This window comes from Danio rerio, chromosome 2, assembly GCF_052040795.2.
Source record: "Danio rerio strain M-AB ecotype USA chromosome 2, GRCz13ab, whole genome shotgun sequence".
Taxonomy (NCBI): Eukaryota; Metazoa; Chordata; class Actinopteri; order Cypriniformes; family Danionidae; genus Danio; species Danio rerio.
Window position 1 is genome coordinate 19,223,346 of NC_141022.1, and position 22,031 is coordinate 19,245,376.

General features: G+C 36.3%; 1 protein-coding gene and 1 long non-coding RNA gene across 5 annotated transcripts; one reads left to right on the forward strand and one right to left on the reverse strand.

Moving 5' to 3' along the window:
- Positions 1 to 1,200: 1,200 nt before the first annotated feature.
- atp1b3a (ATPase Na+/K+ transporting subunit beta 3a) lies at positions 1,201 to 19,183 on the reverse strand. 4 transcript variants are annotated; one of them, XR_015477534.1, is made up of 8 exons: positions 18,840 to 19,114; positions 16,410 to 16,538; positions 16,194 to 16,292; positions 15,912 to 16,099; positions 13,908 to 13,958; positions 9,260 to 9,283; positions 7,291 to 7,377; positions 1,201 to 2,511 (listed from the first exon to the last, which is right to left on the reverse strand). XR_015477534.1 is itself a non-coding variant. In NM_131221.2 (7 exons), the coding sequence occupies exons 1-7, from the start codon at positions 18,952 to 18,954 to the stop codon at positions 2,344 to 2,346; spliced, it is 837 nt and encodes a 278-aa protein (NP_571296.2). In that variant the 5' UTR covers positions 18,955 to 19,183; the 3' UTR covers positions 1,201 to 2,343. The 4 variants fall into 4 exon arrangements, 2 of the variants coding, with proteins under 2 accessions (NP_571296.2, XP_087094908.1); XR_015477535.1 differs by having other exon boundaries at positions 17,730 to 19,114; NM_131221.2 differs by lacking the exon at positions 9,260 to 9,283 and having other exon boundaries at positions 18,840 to 19,183.
- On the forward strand, positions 7,316 to 11,295 carry LOC147837058 (uncharacterized). The gene is made up of 3 exons (XR_015478371.1): positions 7,316 to 7,433; positions 9,862 to 9,898; positions 10,002 to 11,295. It is a non-coding gene; the product is annotated as an uncharacterized LOC147837058 (long non-coding RNA).
- Positions 19,184 to 22,031: the final 2,848 nt, after the last annotated feature.

Consider the following 22,031-nt stretch of genomic DNA (forward strand, 5'->3'; position numbering starts at 1 on the left):
CTGAAAAATGTTTGAAACCGGTACCCAAGTTGACTTCCATACACTGTAAAACCCAAAAAGTTAAGGTAACTCAAACCATTTGAGGAAACCGATTACAACAAAACATTTTAGTTGAAAAACTAATCCCAATGAGTACTGTGAACTTAATCTGTTGGAGAAAATGAAGCAATTTAAGCACAGTAAAATCCCAAAAAATGAAGCGAACATCAACTGAGTACTGTAAAAGGCAGCTCAAACCATTTGAGGAAACCGATTGCAACAAACCATTGGAGCTTAAAAAAAATCTATTTGAGTACTGTGAACTGACTCTATTTAAGTTGAATTTATGAAGTATTTAATGAACTCGTTACCTTTAACACAAAATTATTTTCACATGAGTAGAATTAACTTCCAGTACATTTTGAGTTAACTACACTCTACACTGTGAAAATCAATGGCTAGCAGTTTTCAACATTATTCAATATATATATATATATATATATATATATATATATATATATATATATATATATATATATATATTGTAGACTATATATATATATATATATATATATATATATATATATATATATATATATATATATATATATATATATATATATATAGTCTACAATAAAGCTTCACAAACACCATAGGGTGAGTAAATAAAGAGTAATTTTATTTTTAGGTGAACTACCCCCTTTAGTATAAATGTTAAGAAGTTGTGTTAATGTCCTAAAATGATCGTTTTCTCATATTTCGTTGGAATCGCCATACTTCAAAAGCTTCATAATTGAAAACGTGAGCTAAACTTTCACAGAAATGTGATACGATAACTGGACTTGAATGATAATCCATTTTACAAGCCTGAAGCAGATTCTGTGTCTGTGACTAAATGTGGGCATTTAATCAGCTGACGTAACTACTGATGTATTGATAGCTGCAGGCAGGAATAGACGGCGCTATGTTTGGTTGAGCACTGTGACATGGTTAAGTTAACTGAACAAGACACATGGCACAATACCATGTTCCAGTGTAGTAAGAGAACGAGTTTTTAAAGAAGTAAGCTTGTATAATCAAAACAAAGTGCTACTCAACACAATTTCAACAAGCTCTCGAGTCAACAAAATGCTAGAAATAGAGGTTATATCATGGGTTATATATGAGATCTAACGCCATCGTGTGGTACATCCGGGAAATAACAAACACTCTACAAGCAGGTACTTATGTTTTCTTCTTTATTTGTCAAAATAGCATTTGTACCAAGATGTTAAATGGTTCTTAAGGCATCTGCACGGACAAAGATCCATGCAGAGGTTATGAAAATCATTTAAGTTACAAATTTGGCACCTATCATATTTCATACTTCGAAAAAGTGCCATATTATGCCACTTTTTCAACGCACGTCTTACAGCAATATGTCAATACGATCATTAAATATATTCACATAGGGTAACACAAACACAAAAACACCAACCAAGGATTAAGATAGCATCTAACCCGTCTCTTCAATCACAATGTAAACAAAAAAATCCCCTTAAAGGAACACTTTTTTCTGGAAATAGGATCATTTCGCAAGTCATCTAGAGTTGATTTTTAGTTTTGAGTTTTGTTTGATTAGTTTAGTTTTATTGTAATTAAATCTGGCATGAGTATTTTTTAGCTTAGCATAAATCATTAAATCAGATTAGACCGTTAGCATTTAGATATTTTGATCATTTTCCTATTTAAACTTGACTCTTAGCGAGATTTTGTTCTAAATACAACACAAATTGAAAAGTTGCTCTTTTCTAGGCCGATGTGTCTAGGAACTATACTCATTCTGGCGTACTAATCAAGGAATTTTGCTGCGGTACCAAGGCTGCATCAGGCACAATGATATTATACAGCGATGTTACCTAGCTGGCGAATAATTCCAGATGCTGCATAATAAAATTGCATCTAATTTTTGAGCCACAACTGCAGATTTGCTGAATAGTTCAGAAAGTGAGCTGTTTGACTCTAGTGAGCTATGAAACGAGCCTATGTCTAAAACATTGAGTGTTCCTTTAAGTGTACAACATTAAAGAATTCAAAACATCTAGGGAATGCGAGGCCCTGGGTTAAAATTCAATTAAATGTTCGGTGACGCTCAGCAGGAGGAGGAGCTTGACAGCAGACTAAACAGAGATCCTGTTAAGACACGGTGAGAGGGATTCATTAACAAAAATCAATCAGTCATGCCTGTCTGGAGAGTTAAATCAGGTCCTTTAGGTCCTGCTGAGGACCAGCAGGACGTACACTCGAGGGCTTAAAAGGAGATCAGAGACAACAGGGAGGAAAAGTAGCACAAGTTCCCCTTCAGCGTCCGCACCAGCAACTGCTTTATTCGGTCACCAGGACCCGGAAGGTGACGCGGCCAAGAAACTTGTCACGCTCGTCATTGTTCTTGAGGTTGGAGCCCTCAACCTTGCACTCTACAATCAGCTCGGAGTTGTAGTCTTCCTTCTTAAGCAACAGCTTTACAGCAACCAAAGGCTGAACATAACCCTTCTGTAGGAGGTACAAAGATAAAAAACAAATGAAATATTGAGCACTTCACCGAATCACTTTATTTAGATGGTTCCCATTGCATATTCTGTTGACATATTCAGTGTATAAGTTACATTGCCAAATAATTCTCATGAGATTATTAGCAGACTGTCTGCTTATAAAAATCTGTTGATACTCCTCCACCAACAAACATTATCCTGACTATTCACCTTATTCTTCACCGACAAGCGGGCGCAGCCATTTGAATCGTTTTGGCTTGAGACTTCCGGTCTCATTCACTTCTATTCATTTTTAGACATTAAAAACTTTGCTGTTTGATGTTGCAAACTAATATTTTCTCATTACATTATTCTACTTGGTCTGTATAGTCATGCAAACATTTGTTTGTAGAGCAAGTAGTTTGACCCTTTTCTGCCGTTTATTATTCCTAGTCATTTCTCCCATAGGCGACTGAATCGGAAGTTCTAAAACAATCCCGAAAACAGGCACACTTCCGCATTTAAGAAAAAGGTCAATAAGAAATTTTGAAAAGACCATATCATTTGACCCAAACCCCAATATTACAGTCTACACCAGGCGTGACCAACCCTGTTCCTCGAGATCGACCTTCCTGCAGATTTCAGTTGCAACCCAAGTCAAACACACCTGCCTGTAATTATCAAGTGCTGTTCAGGTCCTAATTAATTGCTTCAGGTGTGTTTGATCAGAGTTTGAGCTGAACTTTGTAGGAAGGTTGATCTCCAGGAACAGGGTTGAGCACCACTGGTCTACACTCTAAAAAATAAACGTTATTTTACAGGTAATTGTCTGTATTTTTGTTTTACAGAATCAAGGTTATTTTTTTTCATTATACAGTGAAATACCTGTTGTTTTACAGATAGGTTGTTTAATAAAAATTCTAACATTAAATTTAAGGTTATTGCTTCTATTTTGGTATAACATTATTTTTCTGCTTTTTAAATGAAATATTATGTTTTTTCAGAAAGTAACACGTCATTTTACATGAATATTTACAGATTATTCCAGTAAAAATAGGGAAACAAAAATTCAGTCAAATTGTTTTTAGCGAAGATAGTAATCATATGAAGATTAACATGAGTTTATTTAAGTGAAATAATAGCCTTTTGTTTGTTGGCATATAATACAAGCACTGTAGACTAGGAAATGTTTATTTTACTACTCTAACAATGTTGCTATGTGAACTATAATGATCACCAGTGATCTAGCGACTGCGTATCGCTGGAAAACTACACACGTTACTTTAACAAACTACAACTCCCAGCAGGCACCTCGCACACCCAGGTTCCTAATTCTAACTGATTACACACACAGTCAGAAGATCGCTATGGACTGATTTCAAGGACTATAAACTCAGCATGCACAGACATATCGTTTCTGTTTAAAACTGTTTAGTGAGCATTACGGTGCGGTTTCCCTTACCTTGCCGTGTTTGACCCCTTTACTTTGTTATTTTGTTTGCCGCCTTTAAGCTTGGGATTATCTGTATGCACCTGTTTGTTCCTGTCTCAACCTTTAATTGCAAGATAAATTGCTGTTAATAAATTGGTATTTTAACCCTCAACTTTGTTGTGCAGGCATCCTCACATTATACTAACCTTGTTTTTGTTGTTAAATGATGGGCAAATGTGTTATTTGTAAAAATAATAATAATAATAATAAAAATAAAAAATAATAAAAAATGAGATTTTTACTAGTTTTCTAGTAAAAAAAAGTTTTTTCTAGTTTTAAAGGTATGTTAAAAGTGGAAAACTTTATGAAATATTTAGAGATTTTGTGCATAATTACACAAATTAATCTGTATAATTACATTAATAAATTATATATTTACAGTAACAATTTTTAAAATGACAATAATAATATGTGCAATTGCAGTAATAATTAGTAAAATGGCAGTAATAACCTGTACAACTACAGCTAAAATCTGTAATAACTTATAATTATGGAACAAGAAATTTACTGTTTTTTTTTTTTGTTTGGTTTTTTTTTTACAGATTATCTATATTTTTTATTCTGGCAGTTTTTTTCCCGGCAATTTTCTGGCAGCAGTTTTTTTACGTTTTTTTTTTTACAGTGTACTAATGCTCTTATTATTGAAAAGTAGTTGCAATGTAACCCAAAATCAACTAAATGTGTCAAATTAAGTTCAATATACACACTTAAGTTGTGTTCACATTTGTAGGTTGGATCTCTTTTCATTAGGTCTTGGGAAAAAAGCCCAAAGACCAAACCCAAGGATTAAAATGATAGTTGGCTATTATAGTTTGTGATGGAACCTGCTGAACGGGCTTGTTTAATGTGATGGTATTATTATCATTTGAGAACTGAAGCTCATAAAATATGTTGAAACAGCAACAGGAATTCCTGTCACACAAACAGGACTGTATGCCTGCATTCAACTATTGCTGGCAACCCTGACTGTGATGAGAAAAAAACAAGTATGATTGAGCTTTCTGTTGTTTTTTTGTTTGTATCTTGTGACATCATATCCTGCTTTTTGTTTGTTTAGGTGCCTTTGCTCCACGTTTATCATATTTCAGTGAAACCACAAGTTTGTTGGAAGCAATCTCAGACCAGTTGTTTAGATGGCAGCATTTAAACATATTGAAACTAACTGGACCAACAGAGCGGCTGCATTTGCGTGAACGAAACATATATTAAAGATCTAATGATATATAAACAGAAAGAAATCTCGTCAGTTTACATACATGATGATGTATCTAAAAGAATAGCCCAGATTTAATACAAGTTCAACCATAAGACAGTTTAAATAACCACAACAAAAATATTGTTTGGGTAAGATGAGGCACAAACAAGAAGCACTAAGTCATCAGGTTAAAATAGCATCTGCAAAAGCACATCCAAAATGGGAAAAAGTTATTGTGTGATTGTATACCAACAGATTCAATAAGAAAGCCTGTTATAAGCTTGAGAAAACTTCTCAGATATTCTACCATCTTATATTCTTTGTTACTGCTAAGATTGTGAAAGTCATCCTTCATAACATCCATTATATGCTGGACAAATAGCCTTAGGTTTCAGAACACACATCAGCTTTTCTTACCAGTAGTGCTACATAAACATGCTACGCATAGATGTGTATTATGTCTATTGTAATACATATTTTAGATTATTAAGCAAGTGTTTTTGTGGTAATCAACATAAATTAATGCTGGGTCCACATCGATACTTTAGTATTAGTGCGAGTAGATAACATACACAGTAAAAAATGAAGGGTTCCACACAATTCCTTTATGTTGTCCCAACACAAATAGATTAAGTTAACTGAATCGTTTTAACACATTTAAGTGGATTGAACATAAAACAATTAAGTTGTCCACTCAAAAACTTAAGCATTGTGTTTTTTCAACTCATTTTAGATAGGTAGAACTACAGATTGAACTAGAACTAGAATAGATTGAACGAATAGCAGAAGTCATTTTTTGAGTGTACAAAGTCAATGCAAATGCACAAATAAAGGCGAATTTCCCAAATGATGTAGAATGTGCGATGTGAAATGCACTATGTATACCGGTAATATAAAAACTGATATTGCAGAATTTTTGTGACACTGCACAACAATAATGCACAGTATAGCATATAGACACTGATACAGAAGAATTGTTGTGACATTGCACAACAATACTGCTAGATAAAGCATATAGAAATCGATGCAGTAGAATGACACTGCACAATAATTACTGTTTTTACATTACTGTGATGGTAGGTGTGGGATTGGCGTGACTGTGGACAAAAATAAAATACAATTTAATGGCTAATGAAAAAAAATCTTTCGGCCACAGCTGTATCCCTTCTAGCAATAACCCCTCAATAGTTAAAAGTGTCTTCCGCGCAATTAAAACAAAATCAAAAGTGAGTGGAAAATTCGTTCTGCCAGGCGAAAAACATTCTGTGAGTAAACTAAACAGCACAGGCTCATTCTGAAAACAGAGCCCTATATCCATTTCTGGAGATCGTGAATTATATAGCCAGGAGTATGTTTGGCTGCATTTCGTCTTTAAAACAAATGCTAGGGGGTGGTATGATGCCGTTCCTTTTTTCGCTCACCAGCTGACTGCTTACTTCCGTATGAACGGCTTTCCCACTGTTACCAATTTGTCCAGTGGCTCGCCATTTACGTTGGCAGACTTGATAGGCAGAGGAGTTGACTGAGAAGACGTGGTTCGAGTCCAATGAGAAATGCTTCCAGAAAGCAGGTAAGACAAAAACAGAATCAAAAATATTTAATAAACTAGTAAATAACAGGGTGAGAATGTGGTAAAATCTTTTCTTTTTCTGGATTGCTTTTTAAAACTGTTTGTTGGGTTTAGGGAATTGGGTGGACGGGTCAATCGGCGCTTTTGAAAACACTATTGGTTGGGTTTAGGGAAGGAGGAGGATCGATTAGTCAGTCAGTTAGTCATTCAGTCAGTCGACAGCAGCTTCTGGTGGATTTACGCAAGAACAGCAGGCGTGAAAAGAAAAATTTGAGATCTTAAAATGCTCACAGCGGCCTCTGGTGGGTTCACGAAAACAAAAACTGCAAAAAAAAAACATAGCTCCTGGGACGTATTTGGCGCTCTCCAGAAATGTATATAGAGGTTTGTTTTCAGAATGAGCCTGGGTTGAAACAAAAGCGAGTGACGCATTCGACGTGATCTCTTTGCATTTGGTGTGAACCCAGCATTACAAACACCAGCACCTGAGCTTTTATTAAACCTGTAACAATCCTTTAAAGCATGTGCTGACTGCCATACTTACATGTGTCTTTTTCCCATAGTAAGGGAAGTACATCCTATCAATAGTCCCCTCATGGGGGAAATACTGCATCTGGAGAGGTTTCACACTCTGAAGAGAATAGAGAAAATAGCATCAGACAAGTGCAGACAGCAGACCATCACCGGGTGAGAGATGATGAGGTTTGATGTAGCTGTAACACTAGTATAAATCATCAATATGCCGTGTAAACAGCTCCTGCGGCATAGAAATGTATTTGTAAGGCTCCTTTTGAGAAAACAAGCGCTGAATGACATGCAGCAGCTTTGCCATGCTAAATGAGCTAATATTTGGCCTAATATTAGACTTGTTGCTTATTCAAAAATAGCATTAGCAAAAATATTCAAATGATGACCAATAGGAGAATGGACAATTTTTTTAATTCTGATTAGGGATGCATAAGATATCGGCCAACATTACAGACTTTTGTATGAACTTTTATTAGATTTTTTAAAGTAAATAACAAATTTCCTCTATTTTTACAATTACACCACCACGAATTACTCATTTCAAAACACTAATAGCACTTTAAAACACTAATAATTAAATATCAAATGTTAAATGTAACTGTAGTAAAGAAAAAAGATTAAATGAGCAAATAAAAAAAAATATTATTTGTTTTTTGTGGGGTTTTTTGTGTTTATTTTATACCATTTTAGATTATGTTTAATATGACGTTGCATCCCTAATTCTATATCATGTAAAATGTTAATTGTAGGTGAAAAGGGCTATATGTAAGCATTTCCATAAAGAGATCATTATAAATTAACATTTTATTGCCAATGTCTGAAAAGCTTTTAATGAAACTTAACAAATGACCTTCCATGACTTCCTAGAATGAGACATTGTGTATATAGAGTGGGAAAAATAAGTATTGAACACGTCACCATTTTTCTCAGAAAACATATTTCTAAAGGTGCCGTTGACTTGAGATTTTCCCAGATGTTGGTAACAACCAAAAAAAATCCATATACGCAAAGAAAACAAATGGAATTAGTTTACAAAATAAGTTATGCTTAATTAAATTAAATATTGCAGGGAAGAGTATTGAACACATGAAGAAAGTGAGGTGTAGAAAGACAGTGAAAGCCCAGACAGGAGCTGAAATCTTTTATTTTTAGATGTTTTTCAGTAACCCTTTGCCCTCTGTCATTGTAAATTAATATTAGCTGTTAAGTTTAACATTTACATTATTAGGATGATGAAGATGAAACTACAGTGGATGTTTCAGTAAGACAATAATGCAAAACACATTCCAAGGAAACTCTTGAATGCTTTCAGGGAATGAAAATCAAGCTGTGGAATGGCCCAGCCAATCACCTGACTTGAATCCAATATAAAATACAAATTAAAGATCAGATTTGATAGACGAGACCCACAGAACCATCAAGATTCTTACTCACTGTTGAAGTCTGTGAAAAACTCACACCTGAAAAATGCATGTGACTTCATTCTCCACGAGAGGCGTCTTTAAACTGACATCACCAAAAAGATGTTTATATAAAGTATTAAATATTTTTAAGTAGTTCAGTACTTTCTCCTTGTGTCATTCCATTGTTATTACACGGAACTCATTTTTCTGATCGTTTTGTTTTATTTTATTTTTATGTTTGTATTGTTTGGGTTTTGCCCAAAATCTGGTTTAATTCAATGTCAACAGCTTCATTTAGAAATATTACTCCCAGGAAAAAAACATGATGTGTTCAATACTTATCTTTCCCACTGTATATACACTGTATATATAACAAACCTGACATCTGTAAAGTAACACTTTACAAACAAACAAAAAACAAGTCATTCACCTCTACTTTCTGAGTTCTACACATAGCCCCTTTTAAAGCTTGCAGAAAATTTAAGGCAAGGAATTACACTGCATGTAAGGGACATGCTCAGTCACATTGGAAGCGAATAAGAGATGGCAGATAGAGAGAGACCGTATATGCAGTGATCTTACCCATCACTTTACTAAGGAGTTCGACTGGCAGCATGCAATTGAGACACGAGAGAAACAGAAAAAAAAGGAGGGAAAAAGAAAAAAACACTCTTGAGAGAGGACGGACTGACAATCAGAAATTCAAGCAGGAAACATAACAACATATAAATTAAACCTTAAAGCTGAAATCCATAAGAAAACGCTGATAATTATAGCAGATTCTGCTCCTACAGTGGCTGTTTTTTGTTCCAACACTCTAAAAGTGGTTCTTTGGACACCAATTAAAAGTGTGGCTTCTTTTATTATTATCTTTTTACTTTATTATATCTGAAATATAAATATGGGAAAAGTAAAAAAAAAAGTTTGTTTTGAGCTCTGTGGTATTTGTTTATTTTCTTTTTGCATTAACTGTATTTACTCATTCATCATACAATCTTGTTTAAAGGGAAAGTTTACACCAATATTACTCAAACAGTTACTTTTGTCGTTTAACACAGTTAATCGTTTGAAGAAAGGTGAAAACTAGTAGCTATTGACTTCCATAAAAAGGAAAACAATACTTTGGAAGTCAATGGTTATTAGATTTTAGCATTCTTCTAAATATATTCTTTTGTGTTTAACAGAAGAAAAAAGCTCAAACAGGTCTGGAAGAAGTTGAGGGTGAGTAAATCATAGGCCTTTTCATGTGAACTACCCTTTATAATAGCAAAATTTGTGCAGAAAGACTACATTATTTATGATGTTGTTCCGAAAATTCCACCAGTCAGAGAATCGGACTGTGCAAGATGCACCAAAATGGATCTTCAGCTCCACTCACTGCCATGAAGCACTGAGAATAATATATGAAGATGATTCTGTCTCCTACTCTGAACAGAGCAAAATATTTGTGGTATAACAGTACATTAAAGGGTCATGAAACACCAAAACACATTTTTGAGCTGTTGACAGTCGTATATGTGTCCCACACTGCTATAAACACTATTAGGACACATATTTTTCTAAAAAGTGAAAATTGGTTGTTTTTGTGTAATTTCAAGCAAATTCGTACTTCCGGTTTGAAACAAATTTTTGAAGCTGCGTCACGGCCATGAGATCTTGGCATGTATTCCAGCGTGTAGACTGGACGTCTGTACCTAGGAGTACCGTATTATGTTTCTGAGTGTGCTGCATTCATTCATGAGTAAGACTTGGTTCAAACCAATCAGATCGCTCTATTGTGTATGCGGTGCAACTTCATTAATATGCAAGATTGCTTCGAAGAATGTTTGTACCTGAAACAGTGTTAAGACGGCAGAGAGACGACACGTGTTGCCAAAAGAAGTGGGAAAAGAATAAGAATTGTTTGGAGGTACGGGTCGTCTGTGTTGCTTTTATAATGTGCTGCAGTGAAGGTTTTGTTTTCATTTTCCAGCTATGAGAGCACAACTGGACTCACGTGTGGATCAGTGCACGTGATACGCGGCAGAAATACGTTTGTACGAAACATTTTTTACTCGAGAGCTTTTCACTTCTGGAAATTGTGAAATCCGGATTTGCTGCTTGTCTCCTTTTAAAAAAGGCGCAGCTCCAGTTGGTGTTGATTGTCCTGTCTACAGATTTGGTAAGTGTGTGCGATCAGCGCCCTTTCTTTGTTCATTCAGACGGCAAAGTTATAGTTCATATTAGGGCTGGGCGATTTGGCAAAAAAAAAATCTAGGTTTGTAAGTTTGACTGATTCACGATTTCGATTTTTTTTATTGTGTAATTAGTCAACTTAAAACATTACAACAACATGACTGAAATAACATTCTCTTTGTAAGTAACTTGAAAATCCATCTGGTTAAGGAACATTGTGTTTTTAATGGCCCTGCCATACATAAATTGGTCAACAAGTTGTAAATAAATGTAAAACAAATTCACGATTTAAATATCGTTGCAGAAGATTTGAATAAAAAATATTTGTGTAAATATTGCAGTAGCAGGAATACAGAGGTATTTTTTGCAAGTATTGCTGAGCCTACGAAAGATTGGCTGTCAGCTTAGCTTTGACTTTGTCTTCTGAATAAAAGACAGGTTGTAATGCTGCTGCCTTTTTCTTAAAAAGATACAGTGGAAGTAAAGGACTGAACATGGAAACTATAAAGCCTAATTTAACCTAATGCGTGAAGTTGTGGACGTATAGCAGGAGCAAATAAAAGCACCAGATGTGTGTCTAATATAAAATAATATATATTTAATCTATTTTTCTTTTTTCCTCCTTTTAAATACCGATCATTTGATGCGCTTTGCACCATTCTGTATTATGCTGCCTGACTGCCTCTGCCTGACTGCCGGGTACTTTCATTTTCACTGCTACAGCTGCTTACCTCTGCTCGTGTTCAAACCAAACTAAGATTAGTGCGGTTCGAACTAAGATCGGTGCGGTTTTTCACATGGCAGGTTTTTACATCGTTTATACATGTTGAGAGATTGAGTTTATCGACTTGATAAGGGAGTATGTCTTGACAATCAACACAGTGATTTAGAAAAGCGTGAAGTCATGTAGGATTTTACTTGTTGCATTATTCTGAATGTAAATCCCCTTGTTAGGCAGTGCTGGAGTAGCATGAGAGAGTGGATCAAAAAAAGCGTGTTTGATGCAAAGGTATTAACAAAAGAAAAATACAAGAAAATGCTTGTATTTGTTGTATTTGCACCAGCTCTGCGATGCATGTCCACAACTTCATGCATTGGGTTAACTTAGGCTGTCCAGTCTCTGTGTTCAGTCCGTCACTGCCATGATTATAACCCAGACATGCAGTCAAGCAGGTCGCACACCAGAAGCACCGCTTGGCGCCGCGACACAGCGCAAAACACGTAAACCTTGAAGCAGATGGGCTACAGCAGCAGAAGACCAAACATAGTGCGTCCTGTCAACTAAGAACAAGAAACAGAGGCTACATTTTGCACAGGCCCATCAAAATAGGACAATAGAAGATGAATGTTGCCTGGACTGATGAGTCTCAATTTCTGCTGCAACATTTGGATTGTAGGGTCAGAATTTGGCCTCAACAACATGAAAGCATGGTTCCATCCTGCCTTATATCAACAGTTCAGGCTGCTGGTGGGAGTGTAATGGTGTGAGGGATATTATCTTGGCAAACTTTGGGCCCATTAGTACTAATTGAGCATCGTGTCAACACCACAGCCTACCTGTGTATTGTTGCTGACCATACCCATCCATTTATGACCACAGTGTACCTATCTTCTAATGGCTACTTCCAGCGGGATGACGTTTCATGTCATAAAGTGTGAACCATCTCAGACTGGTTTCTTGAACATGACAATGAGTACACTGTACTCAAATGGCCCTCACAGTCACCAGATCTCAATCCAATAAACCACCTTTAGGATGTGGTGGAATGGGAGATTCGCATCATGGATGTGCAAACAACAAATTTGCAGCATCTGCATGATGCTATCGTGCCAATATGGACCAAAATCTCTGAAGAATTTTCCAGTACCTTGCTGAATCTATGCCACGAATGATTAAGGCAGCTCTGAAGGCAAAAGGAGTCCAAACCGGTACTAGTAAGATGTACCTAATAAAGTGGCCTGTGAGTGTATATACTCAGTTGAAGTCACAATTATTACGAGACTATGAGATTTTTTTTTTTCATTTTTTATTATTTCCCAAACAATGATTAACACAGCAAGAATTTTTTTATAGTATTTCCTATATAATGTTTTTCTTCTAGAAAAATGTTATTTTATTTTGAAATTGTTTTATTTCAAGTAGAATATAAGCAGTTTAAAAAAAAAAAAACGGTTTTGTTTTTATTAGCCTAACCTCTTGAGCAATATTTATTTTCCAGTCTACAGAACAAACCACTGTTATACAATGATTTTCCTTATTACCCTAACTTGCCTAGTTTATCTAATTTACCTAGTTAAGCCTTTAACTTGCAATTTAAGCTGTAAAAAAGTGTGCTGAAAAGTATCTAGTCAAATATTGTTTACTGTCATCATGGCAAAGATAAAATAAATAAGTTATTAGAAATGAGTTATTAAAACTATTATGTTTAGAAATGTTTTGAAAAAAATCCTCTATCCATTAAACAGAAATTGGAGGAAAATATAAAGGGGGGCTAATAATTATGAAGGAATAATAATTCTGAGTTCAACTGCATATAGTTTTTTTTAATCATTTGTCATTCATGCTGCATGGGAAACAAGTTCTTTTCTTGTTAAAGCTGGTAAATACACAGTATAGTACCTCACTCATAACACCTTAACAAAGCCTTTTTCAAATTCCAGAACCAGCATTCCTGGTAGGAGTGGCTTAGCTCTAAAGCACTCAAAAGCTGTAATAATAATGGTAAATTATTAGGTAGACTAGTACAAAAAAAAAACGGTGAAAGAAAGAAGAGCAGAGAGGTTATTCTACATCATGTATGGACCTGTTGTAGTTCCTTAACATTACTTTTAGAAACAGCCAGCATAGGATCTTAATATTTTAATAAAAGGTCTGCATTGAGGCATTTGTGTGTCTTTGATTTTTTTTCTTACAAATTGCAGCTTTAAACCACAAAAACACCACAGATACAAACATATACATTTTATGATCTTATATGTACTACTATGTCTATATATCAGAAATGTAAATCATTATTTAATCTGCATCCATATTGAACAGGTGTACATTTGTTACCTTTGATGTGCAGTTGATGTACGGATCTCCAGATGGCTTAAGACCAATAATCTGAGGATTCAAAATGACACATTATCAGCCTTACTCAGCTAGTCATGAATGTGAAATACTTTCCCGATGCCAGTTTTATTCTTACATTTTTATCATATATACTTTTTTGATGATGCATAATTAATTTATAATTAAATTTTTTATATTTTTAATAGAAGACTAACTAAGTTTATTATTACAATCACAGACATCCCAACCCAAGTAAAGTCATTTCCGGTGGGAGTGAGTTGCGTGACATATCTGAAGGGGTCAGGGGGTTGGCGTGACGTATTTGAAAAGAGGGGGGAGTGATGCGATGGAGCTTGGTGCATGACATATTTGAGGGTCCGGGGGGAGACGCGCAACTTCCTGGACATTGTCATTTGTTTACGGGCATCCGGGAGTCTCTGTGCATATGCGAGAGACTTCTGTAACTTCCGGCATGCTGGTATTGTCTGCAATCACCAGCAGTCCAGGCTTGTAGATCGCTGGGAGTCATTCACTTTCACTCAGGACTACAAATCTGTCACCATATGGACTACTAATCCTGTCATGCACCACACACTCACACCTGTTCCGGGTTTCGACTTTAAAATCAACACAGACACACACACACACTAGTTGCTGAGTCTTGCTGTTACCTGTAACCTTTACAAAGCGTTTTCCTTGGCTTGGTTTCCTGTGCTAAATTTCACCTTTTGCCTTTTTGACAACTCTTTTGGGTTACCCTTAATTATTATGAATGCTTCGGTGACTGACCCTTATGGAATCAGATAAGTCTCAAAAGAAATTCACGCAAAAGACACGATGTACACATGCGTAGCCAAATTCACGTGCATAAAACCAAATTAACCAAATAGGAAGAGCAAAGCTGTGACAAAATAATGGATAAAAAGAGTGAGGATATGGTCAAATAAATTAATCAATTTAAAAAAAGTGCGACTGCTGCTTTCTCCCTTCGCCATGCTGGAGAGTAAAGCAGGTCGCACACCAGAAGCGCCGCTCGGCGCCACGACACGACGCGTACATGACAGATTAAAGTATCGCACACCAGACGCGCACATTCGAATGATATTTAACATGAAACTAATCAGATGGCGCTCTGTGGCGCGGCTGAAAAATGAACTGCGTCCTGAGCCATCGCCGGGCGCCGCCGACTTGCGGCGCTGGTGTGTGTATCCTGATAGAAACCTATGTTTAGAATTCTAAAATACATGGCGCTGCGTGGCGCGCCGCCGAGCGGCGCTTCTGGTGTGCGACCTGCTTTACAGTCTGCGCAAAAGAAGCGCAGGGTTGGTTTTATTGAATACAGCTCTCATCTGATTGGCTGAAAGGTACGAGTAGCCCTGACTCTGGCAGGAAAGTCTCAAAAATACACACACACGTATCCAGGGGGAGTCGTACGTGAAAGAGGATTTGCACATTCTCATTCAGGATGAACTCACAAGTTTTAAACATTCAAAACTTTTTGCACACTCTTATACATTTGCAAATGGTGTTTTGCATTTGTGAAACGTATTTTATGAAAATGTATTTTTATTTTTGCACGTGAATTTTTATTGTGAATATAAATAAATATTTTACGCACGTGAATTTGGCTACGCATGTGTACATCGTGTCTTTTGCGTGAATTATTATTGAGTCTAATCTGTCTCCATAGACCCTTGCCTGCCTGACTTCTGTTATTAATAAAGAATCTGCAATTGGATCCTCACCTCCGTTGTATATTAGTTTCATCAAAGTACAGTTAAAATGTAAATGTATTCCTGCATTTTTAGCATCATTACTCCAGTCTTAAGTGTCACATAATTCATCAGAAATCAATCTAATATTATGATTTGGAACACAGTTAATATTTCTTGTAATTATTATTTTTGTAATTACATTTTTGTAAAAATCACTGATCATATGTTTCTGGTTCACTATAAAACAAAATAAAAGGTAAAAATGGTTCTGACCCCAAAGGTTACTCACCCTATTCATCTTAACAATAACACATGGCTGTCCTTTAGCATAGCCGAAGGTGGTATCCTCCATCCCAGAGCAACTATAAAGTAAACTCCTCTTGAACTGGCAAACCTTTTTCAGAGATTCCCCATCCTGCTCAGAGTACTGTCCCGCCATACACAAGTCATTTTTGGCTTGTTCCGAGTCATTATATTCTGGAAACGGAACATAGAGACACTATAAATATACAAGTACAATATTATGTAACCAGTTCAGAAATGTTTCAAAGGATGTATGCTGAGCACTTACGATGCAGAAACGATTCTAGATGCTGGACATACTGGCCATATTCAAGAGGATCTGATCTGTTAAACTCTATATTCAAAGAATTTGGCCTGATAACCAACCCTGCAACAAAATTTAAACTGACATTAAATGCGTTTTAAATGAACGTTTACAGTTTTGTTGCACTACAGTCATGTAAAAAACAGCTCGATAATAAAAACTGCACACTAACAAACTTACCTGGGGACGCAACACGATCTCGATACTTTGGTGTGTCGTCATTCAGTGTCTGAAGCATCACCCACAAAGTGAAGACAAACATGGCAGCCAAGAAGCCATAGAAGACCAAGTAAAAGAGCAGGATGAGGCCTGGAAAGTAGTACCTTTGATGATTAGCTTTTGATCAGCAGATTTAAACTGATTAGACTTTTGCTATAGAGCTTACATTTTTAAAAATATCTTATACAAATCATATATTTTCTAATAATTTTTATTCAAATTAAATATCTGTGTTAACACTGTAAAATATAAACATAAGCAATCCACTGAACAACAACACTGCTAGAACTTCATGCGCAGCACATTTTAAAGGAATAGTTCGCCTAAAATAATGTTAATATAATGTAATGTACCCCCAAGCTGTTCTAAAACTGTTTTCCATTTTCAAATGAATACAAAAATAGATATTCAAAAGAATGTTCATGACCACACAGTTGACACAAGCCTCTAATGTCAAGTCAGTGGTTACCATTATGTGTTTGACGACCAAACTATAATGTTGTCTGTTCAACAGAAAAACTTTATTATTAATACAGTTTTACAGCCAGTGGAGGGTGAGTATATGTTTTACGCAGCGGATGCCCTTCTAACTGCAACCCAGTACTGGGAAACACCTACATACTCTCATATTCACACACACATACACTACGGACAATTTAGCATACCTAATTAACCTATACCGCATGACTTTGGACTGTGGGGGATACCGGAGCACCCAGAGAAAACTCATGCCAACATGGAGAGAACATGCAAACTCTACAGAGAAAAGCCAACTGACCCAGTCGGGGCTCGAAGCAGTGACCTTCTAGCTGTGAGGCGACAGTGCTAACCACTGAGCCACCATGTTACCCATAAAAAATATATATATTCCAAAACTTTTATTTAAATCACAGTATTTAAATATCAGGCAAAAGTACTTCTACGTCTTGTTAAGATATCTTGTGTACTTAAAAAACTTAGCGAGGAAAAAAAAAACAATCACCTCAATCAATGCATTTAACTCAAACAAACAAGTTAATTGCAAAACATGCCTATACTCTGGAAAATATTGGGTTTTTAAAAAGATAATCAATTATCAAGTAGATTGCGTCATTGTTCTCAGAAACAAACTACAATAACAATAGTTTAATATATTCATAATTGTTGGGATTTCGCGTGAAACACGGCCATAACAATCACGTCATTTTCGTGCCTAAAAATATTTCCGGCTGTGGCGCAGGTGAGGTGAAAATCAGTAGTAACGTAGTAATACCACTTAATTATATATATATATAAGCTCACGTTTACTTCACATTCACGCGTAGTAAATGAATGTAATTGTCCCATTCAGCAGGTCGCTGATCGCTGTCGCCAGGAAAATAATCAAATGTGTCATTTGCACAGAAGGTTTAGTGAGGCGCGAAAACGGGACCTATTCAGCTTTCCCACAGGCCTGGCGACGTCACGGCGGCGCTCAGGGACGTCACTTTGATGTTAGCGATCGCTCTTCAGGTCTGCCTATCTCCAAACCGAGGAGAACAAATAGTGTTCAGAAGACTGGGGTCAGTCTGACTGACTGAAAGCGATTCATTCCAACAGGCCTTTAATCTTTCAGACGAGCTCGTCAAGATAGTGCTTTGAATTTGACAAGGCATAATGGGCCTTAGGTCAAGAAGGACAAGAGAAGGTTAATGACACTCGTCTTTTTCGCACATTAAGGCAGTGAGCATTGTAAGTCTGTTTGTTTGTTTTTAGAAAACAAAATATTATGAAATTAGCGCAAAAATGTTGAACAGTCGATAAATATAAACGCCTTGCGTTTAAATAATTAAATTGATTCACGTTATTCATATTCTGGAATCAAAATGATTATCATTTTCCCACTAATCTGATGTAATATTAATGTTCATTATCATCAAAAGAGGCATTTTTTCACAACACCGTGAATTTTCACTGCACACCGAGAAAATTTCCGCGATACCGAACCTTCAAACGCAAAACATGGACGATACAGTCGCTTCGCTGCATTTTAAAACCTAATAAAACACTGCCATTAAACATTCTTTTCGTCTCAATGTTTCTGAAATCTTAGATATGTTTTTTCCTCGGCTGGTATCACGAGAAGATCTGCCATTCTGAAGACGTCGAGCATGAGCAGCGCGTTTATGACTGAATATGATGCAGAACGCGGGACAAAATAAGACGCTAAATTGCGACTGATGTCATCAATGAGAGTTGATGACATCAAAATGTCGGAATGCCAAAGATAAGGATCACTTTCGTAAATTTCGGTGCACACTAGTGTTCATTCATGACCTCGGGGTCTTCATGCTTGTGGTTTAACAAAACGGTCATTTCAATCAGCTGCATATTTCACCACGAGCATGCATGATTTGACGTTTATCATCTCACCCCAATTGCGCGCGGTCCGGCCGAACAATTCTCCGGTCCTGGGGTTGTAGATCGCGTCTTTCCAGCTGCTCTCGGGCTCTTTGCCCTCCGCTGGATTTTCGCTCTTTTTAGACATGCTGAAATGTTAGGCGCAGCTGATGAGAAACAAGCGCTGTGGTTTGACCTGGTCTGAGGAGGCTGAAATCACTGGGCTGATGCCCTGATGAAGGACTGAAGATCCTCCGGCCTCTGACCTCTCCAAATGTGCTGCAATGCTCCCGATTCCAAACTGGTCCAACAATCCGGACCGACAGCAGCACGTTATGTTATGTTGTGGGGGATGGAACGAAGAAGCAGCTGCTATGCGCATGCGTAAACTGTGCAACCCTGAAATTGTTATTGATTGTAGATTACAGGTATACTGGAGGATCCCGAAGACCGTCCTATTACTGTATACCTTATAATATTCAAGCAGCCGCAATAATATCAACACACGGTCATTTTACAATAATCAATATTCCTTTTACATGCTATTCGTGAGCATTTAAAATATTCTTTTACCACTTATGAATAATAGAAATACACAAAATTAAATAACATCAATAATAATAATAACAGTAACAATATTATTTATTATTGTTTTTGTTGTTGTCATTGGAAGTTTTTATGCTGTTTACTTTAAAAATCACCACTAATATTTAATGCGACAACCTGTATAAAAAATAAAATAAAAAATATATAAATACATTTATAAAAATGCTAATAAAAAATTATTGCACAAAAATAAATGCTAACATGGTCTTGTAATCTTTATGAAAATATATATTACAAACTAGGGCGGCACGGTGGCTCAGTGGTTAGCACTGTTGCCTTACAGCAAGCAAGAAGGTAGCTGGTTCAAGAATTGAACAAACTAAATTGTGAATGCCATAGTGCAGGGGTTCTCAAAGTGGGGGTCAGGACCCCTCTAGGGGTCGCGGGACAATGAAGGGGGGTCACCTGGTGATTTAAAAAAATATATTTATTATTATAAAATCATATAGGAATGACCATATTTTATCCATAACCTACAGAAGAGAAAAAATATAGTCGTTTATGATTACTATATAGTTACTATAGTAGCTTATAGTTACTAGTTCTATTGGATTGCGACCCCAGTGGTAATTACATTATATTAAAGACACAGCAATAGCGTCAGATGCAGTAGATTGATTTTATAACACCAGGTTAAAGTTTCTGGCCCACTTACTGCACTGACATTAAACGAAGAATATCCCTGGGTGTATTGGTGTGTGTGTGACATTGCATGCAAGGTTTCTGTATTCATAACCAGGATATTGGGGGTCGCGAGTCACTGGCATCGTCATATTGGGGGTCACAGGCTGAAAAGTTTGGGAACCCCTGCCATAGTGAATGAGTGTGTGTGTGTGTGTGTGTGTGTGTGTGTGTGTGTGTGTGTGTGTGTGTGTGTGTGTGTGTGTGAGAGTGTGTGTGTATGTGTGTGTGTGTGTGTGTGTGTGTGTGTGTGTGTGTGTGTGTGTGTGTGTGTGTGTGTGTGTGTGTGTGTGTGAATGAGTGTGTAGGAATGTTTCCCAATACCGGGTTGCAGCTGGAAGGGCATCCGCTGCATAAAACATATCCTGGAATAGTTGGCGGTTCATTCCGCTGTGGTGACCTTTGAAATAGAGACTAAGCCAAAAGAAAATCAATGAATAAATACATTTTACCAAAAAGATACAATATTTAAGTAACAATTATGGATTATGGAAACTCATTTTATTCATGACTCACATACAACTCATATATAAAAATCTACTTTACTTTAAAAATAAAATAAGAATACAACAACAAGAATAGTCATCATCGAACTAAATAAAGGTTTAAATAGTAACTGAACTACTACTACTTCTACTAGGCAAGGCAAGTTTATTTATATAGCACATTTCATACACAGTGGCAATTCAAAGTGCTTTACATGAACAAGAATAAAAAGACAAGTTTAAGAACATAATAAACAATAAAATGATTAAAAACAGATTAAAATGAGTTTAAACAGGTTATAATAGATTTAAAGAGAAAAACATAATACTGTGGCCTGTCCGATGTAGCACAGTGCTCATTCAGTAAAGGCACAGCTAAACAGATGTGTTTTCAGTCTCAATTTGAATGTGCCTAATGTTGGAGCACATCTGATCACACTACTACTACTACTGATAATAATAATTCATAAAAATCAAATAATAAATATAGTAAAGTCATATTTAAGTCATTTATCATATTGAGTCAAAGCCACTTTTTGTGGGTGAACCGGAAAAGGATAAAAAATCAGTTAACAATATCAGTTTGTGGACATATTCAGCACACCAGGCTGAGCATTGGTAGAATGCAGCTGTTAAGTTAAAAACATGTTCAGTTCAGTTCCATTTAGTACAAATGTCACTGTTGAAGGACAGTCCACTAAAGAGCAGCTCCACCAACCCTAACAAGCAATCCGTCAAAATCAAATTATTGCTCCAAAACAAATATTGCATGGTTCTGGAACCTGTGGATGCTCCTTCTGTTTTGAGATTATGTGATGAGGAAACATACCAAGAAAATCCAACTGGCAGGTTAATTTCTCGCAGGAAGCACAGTGGAAACCTTTTGTAAATGATAGTAGGTGGATGTTCACAAACCTGAATTAAACTAACCAGCAGCAGAAAAAAAACCCTAAGATATAAACACAGAGGGAAATCTGAGAAGAAAATGAACTGCAGAAATGAATGCTACTCTTAATCGCCGCCACAGATTCTTTGCTTCTGCATTCTGAGTGCAGCTGAGCTCTAATGAGGCAGTGTTTGTTAATTAGAAACAAGACCTCAGTAAACACACGACTTACGTAACACAAAAAAGGAGAATTTGTTCAATGGGAGGGGGAAAGGGGTTTTGGCAAAGCACCCTGCTGGAGCTGTCAAATTAAATCTGTTGTTAAACACTTACAGTTCTTAAATGAAAGGAGACATAATATCCACAAAAGCACAAACTGTTAGCACACATCAAATGGTCACATTTGTGGCAAATGAATTAAGCCAAAACCTTTTTTAATGACCATTTAAACAAATGCATCAACGTTAGAGGAAATCCACTCTTGTTCTGTCAACTCCAGACACTGTCTCATTCAGTATAAAATTATACACCGGCTCCATTATACCAAGACAAAACTACTTAAACTTT

Coding starts and splice junctions, on each gene's coding strand:
- atp1b3a (NM_131221.2), bottom strand. CDS start 18,954: ATGTCTAAAAAGAGCGAAAATCCAGCGGAGGGCAAAGAGCCCGAGAGC. Junction 16,293..16,409: donor AGATCGTGTTGCGTCCCCAG/GTAAGTTTGTTA, acceptor ATTTTGTTGCAG/GGTTGGTTATCAGGCCAAAT. Junction 2,512..7,290: donor ACTATGGGAAAAAGACACAT/GTAAGTATGGCA, acceptor TACCTCCTACAG/AAGGGTTATGTTCAGCCTTT.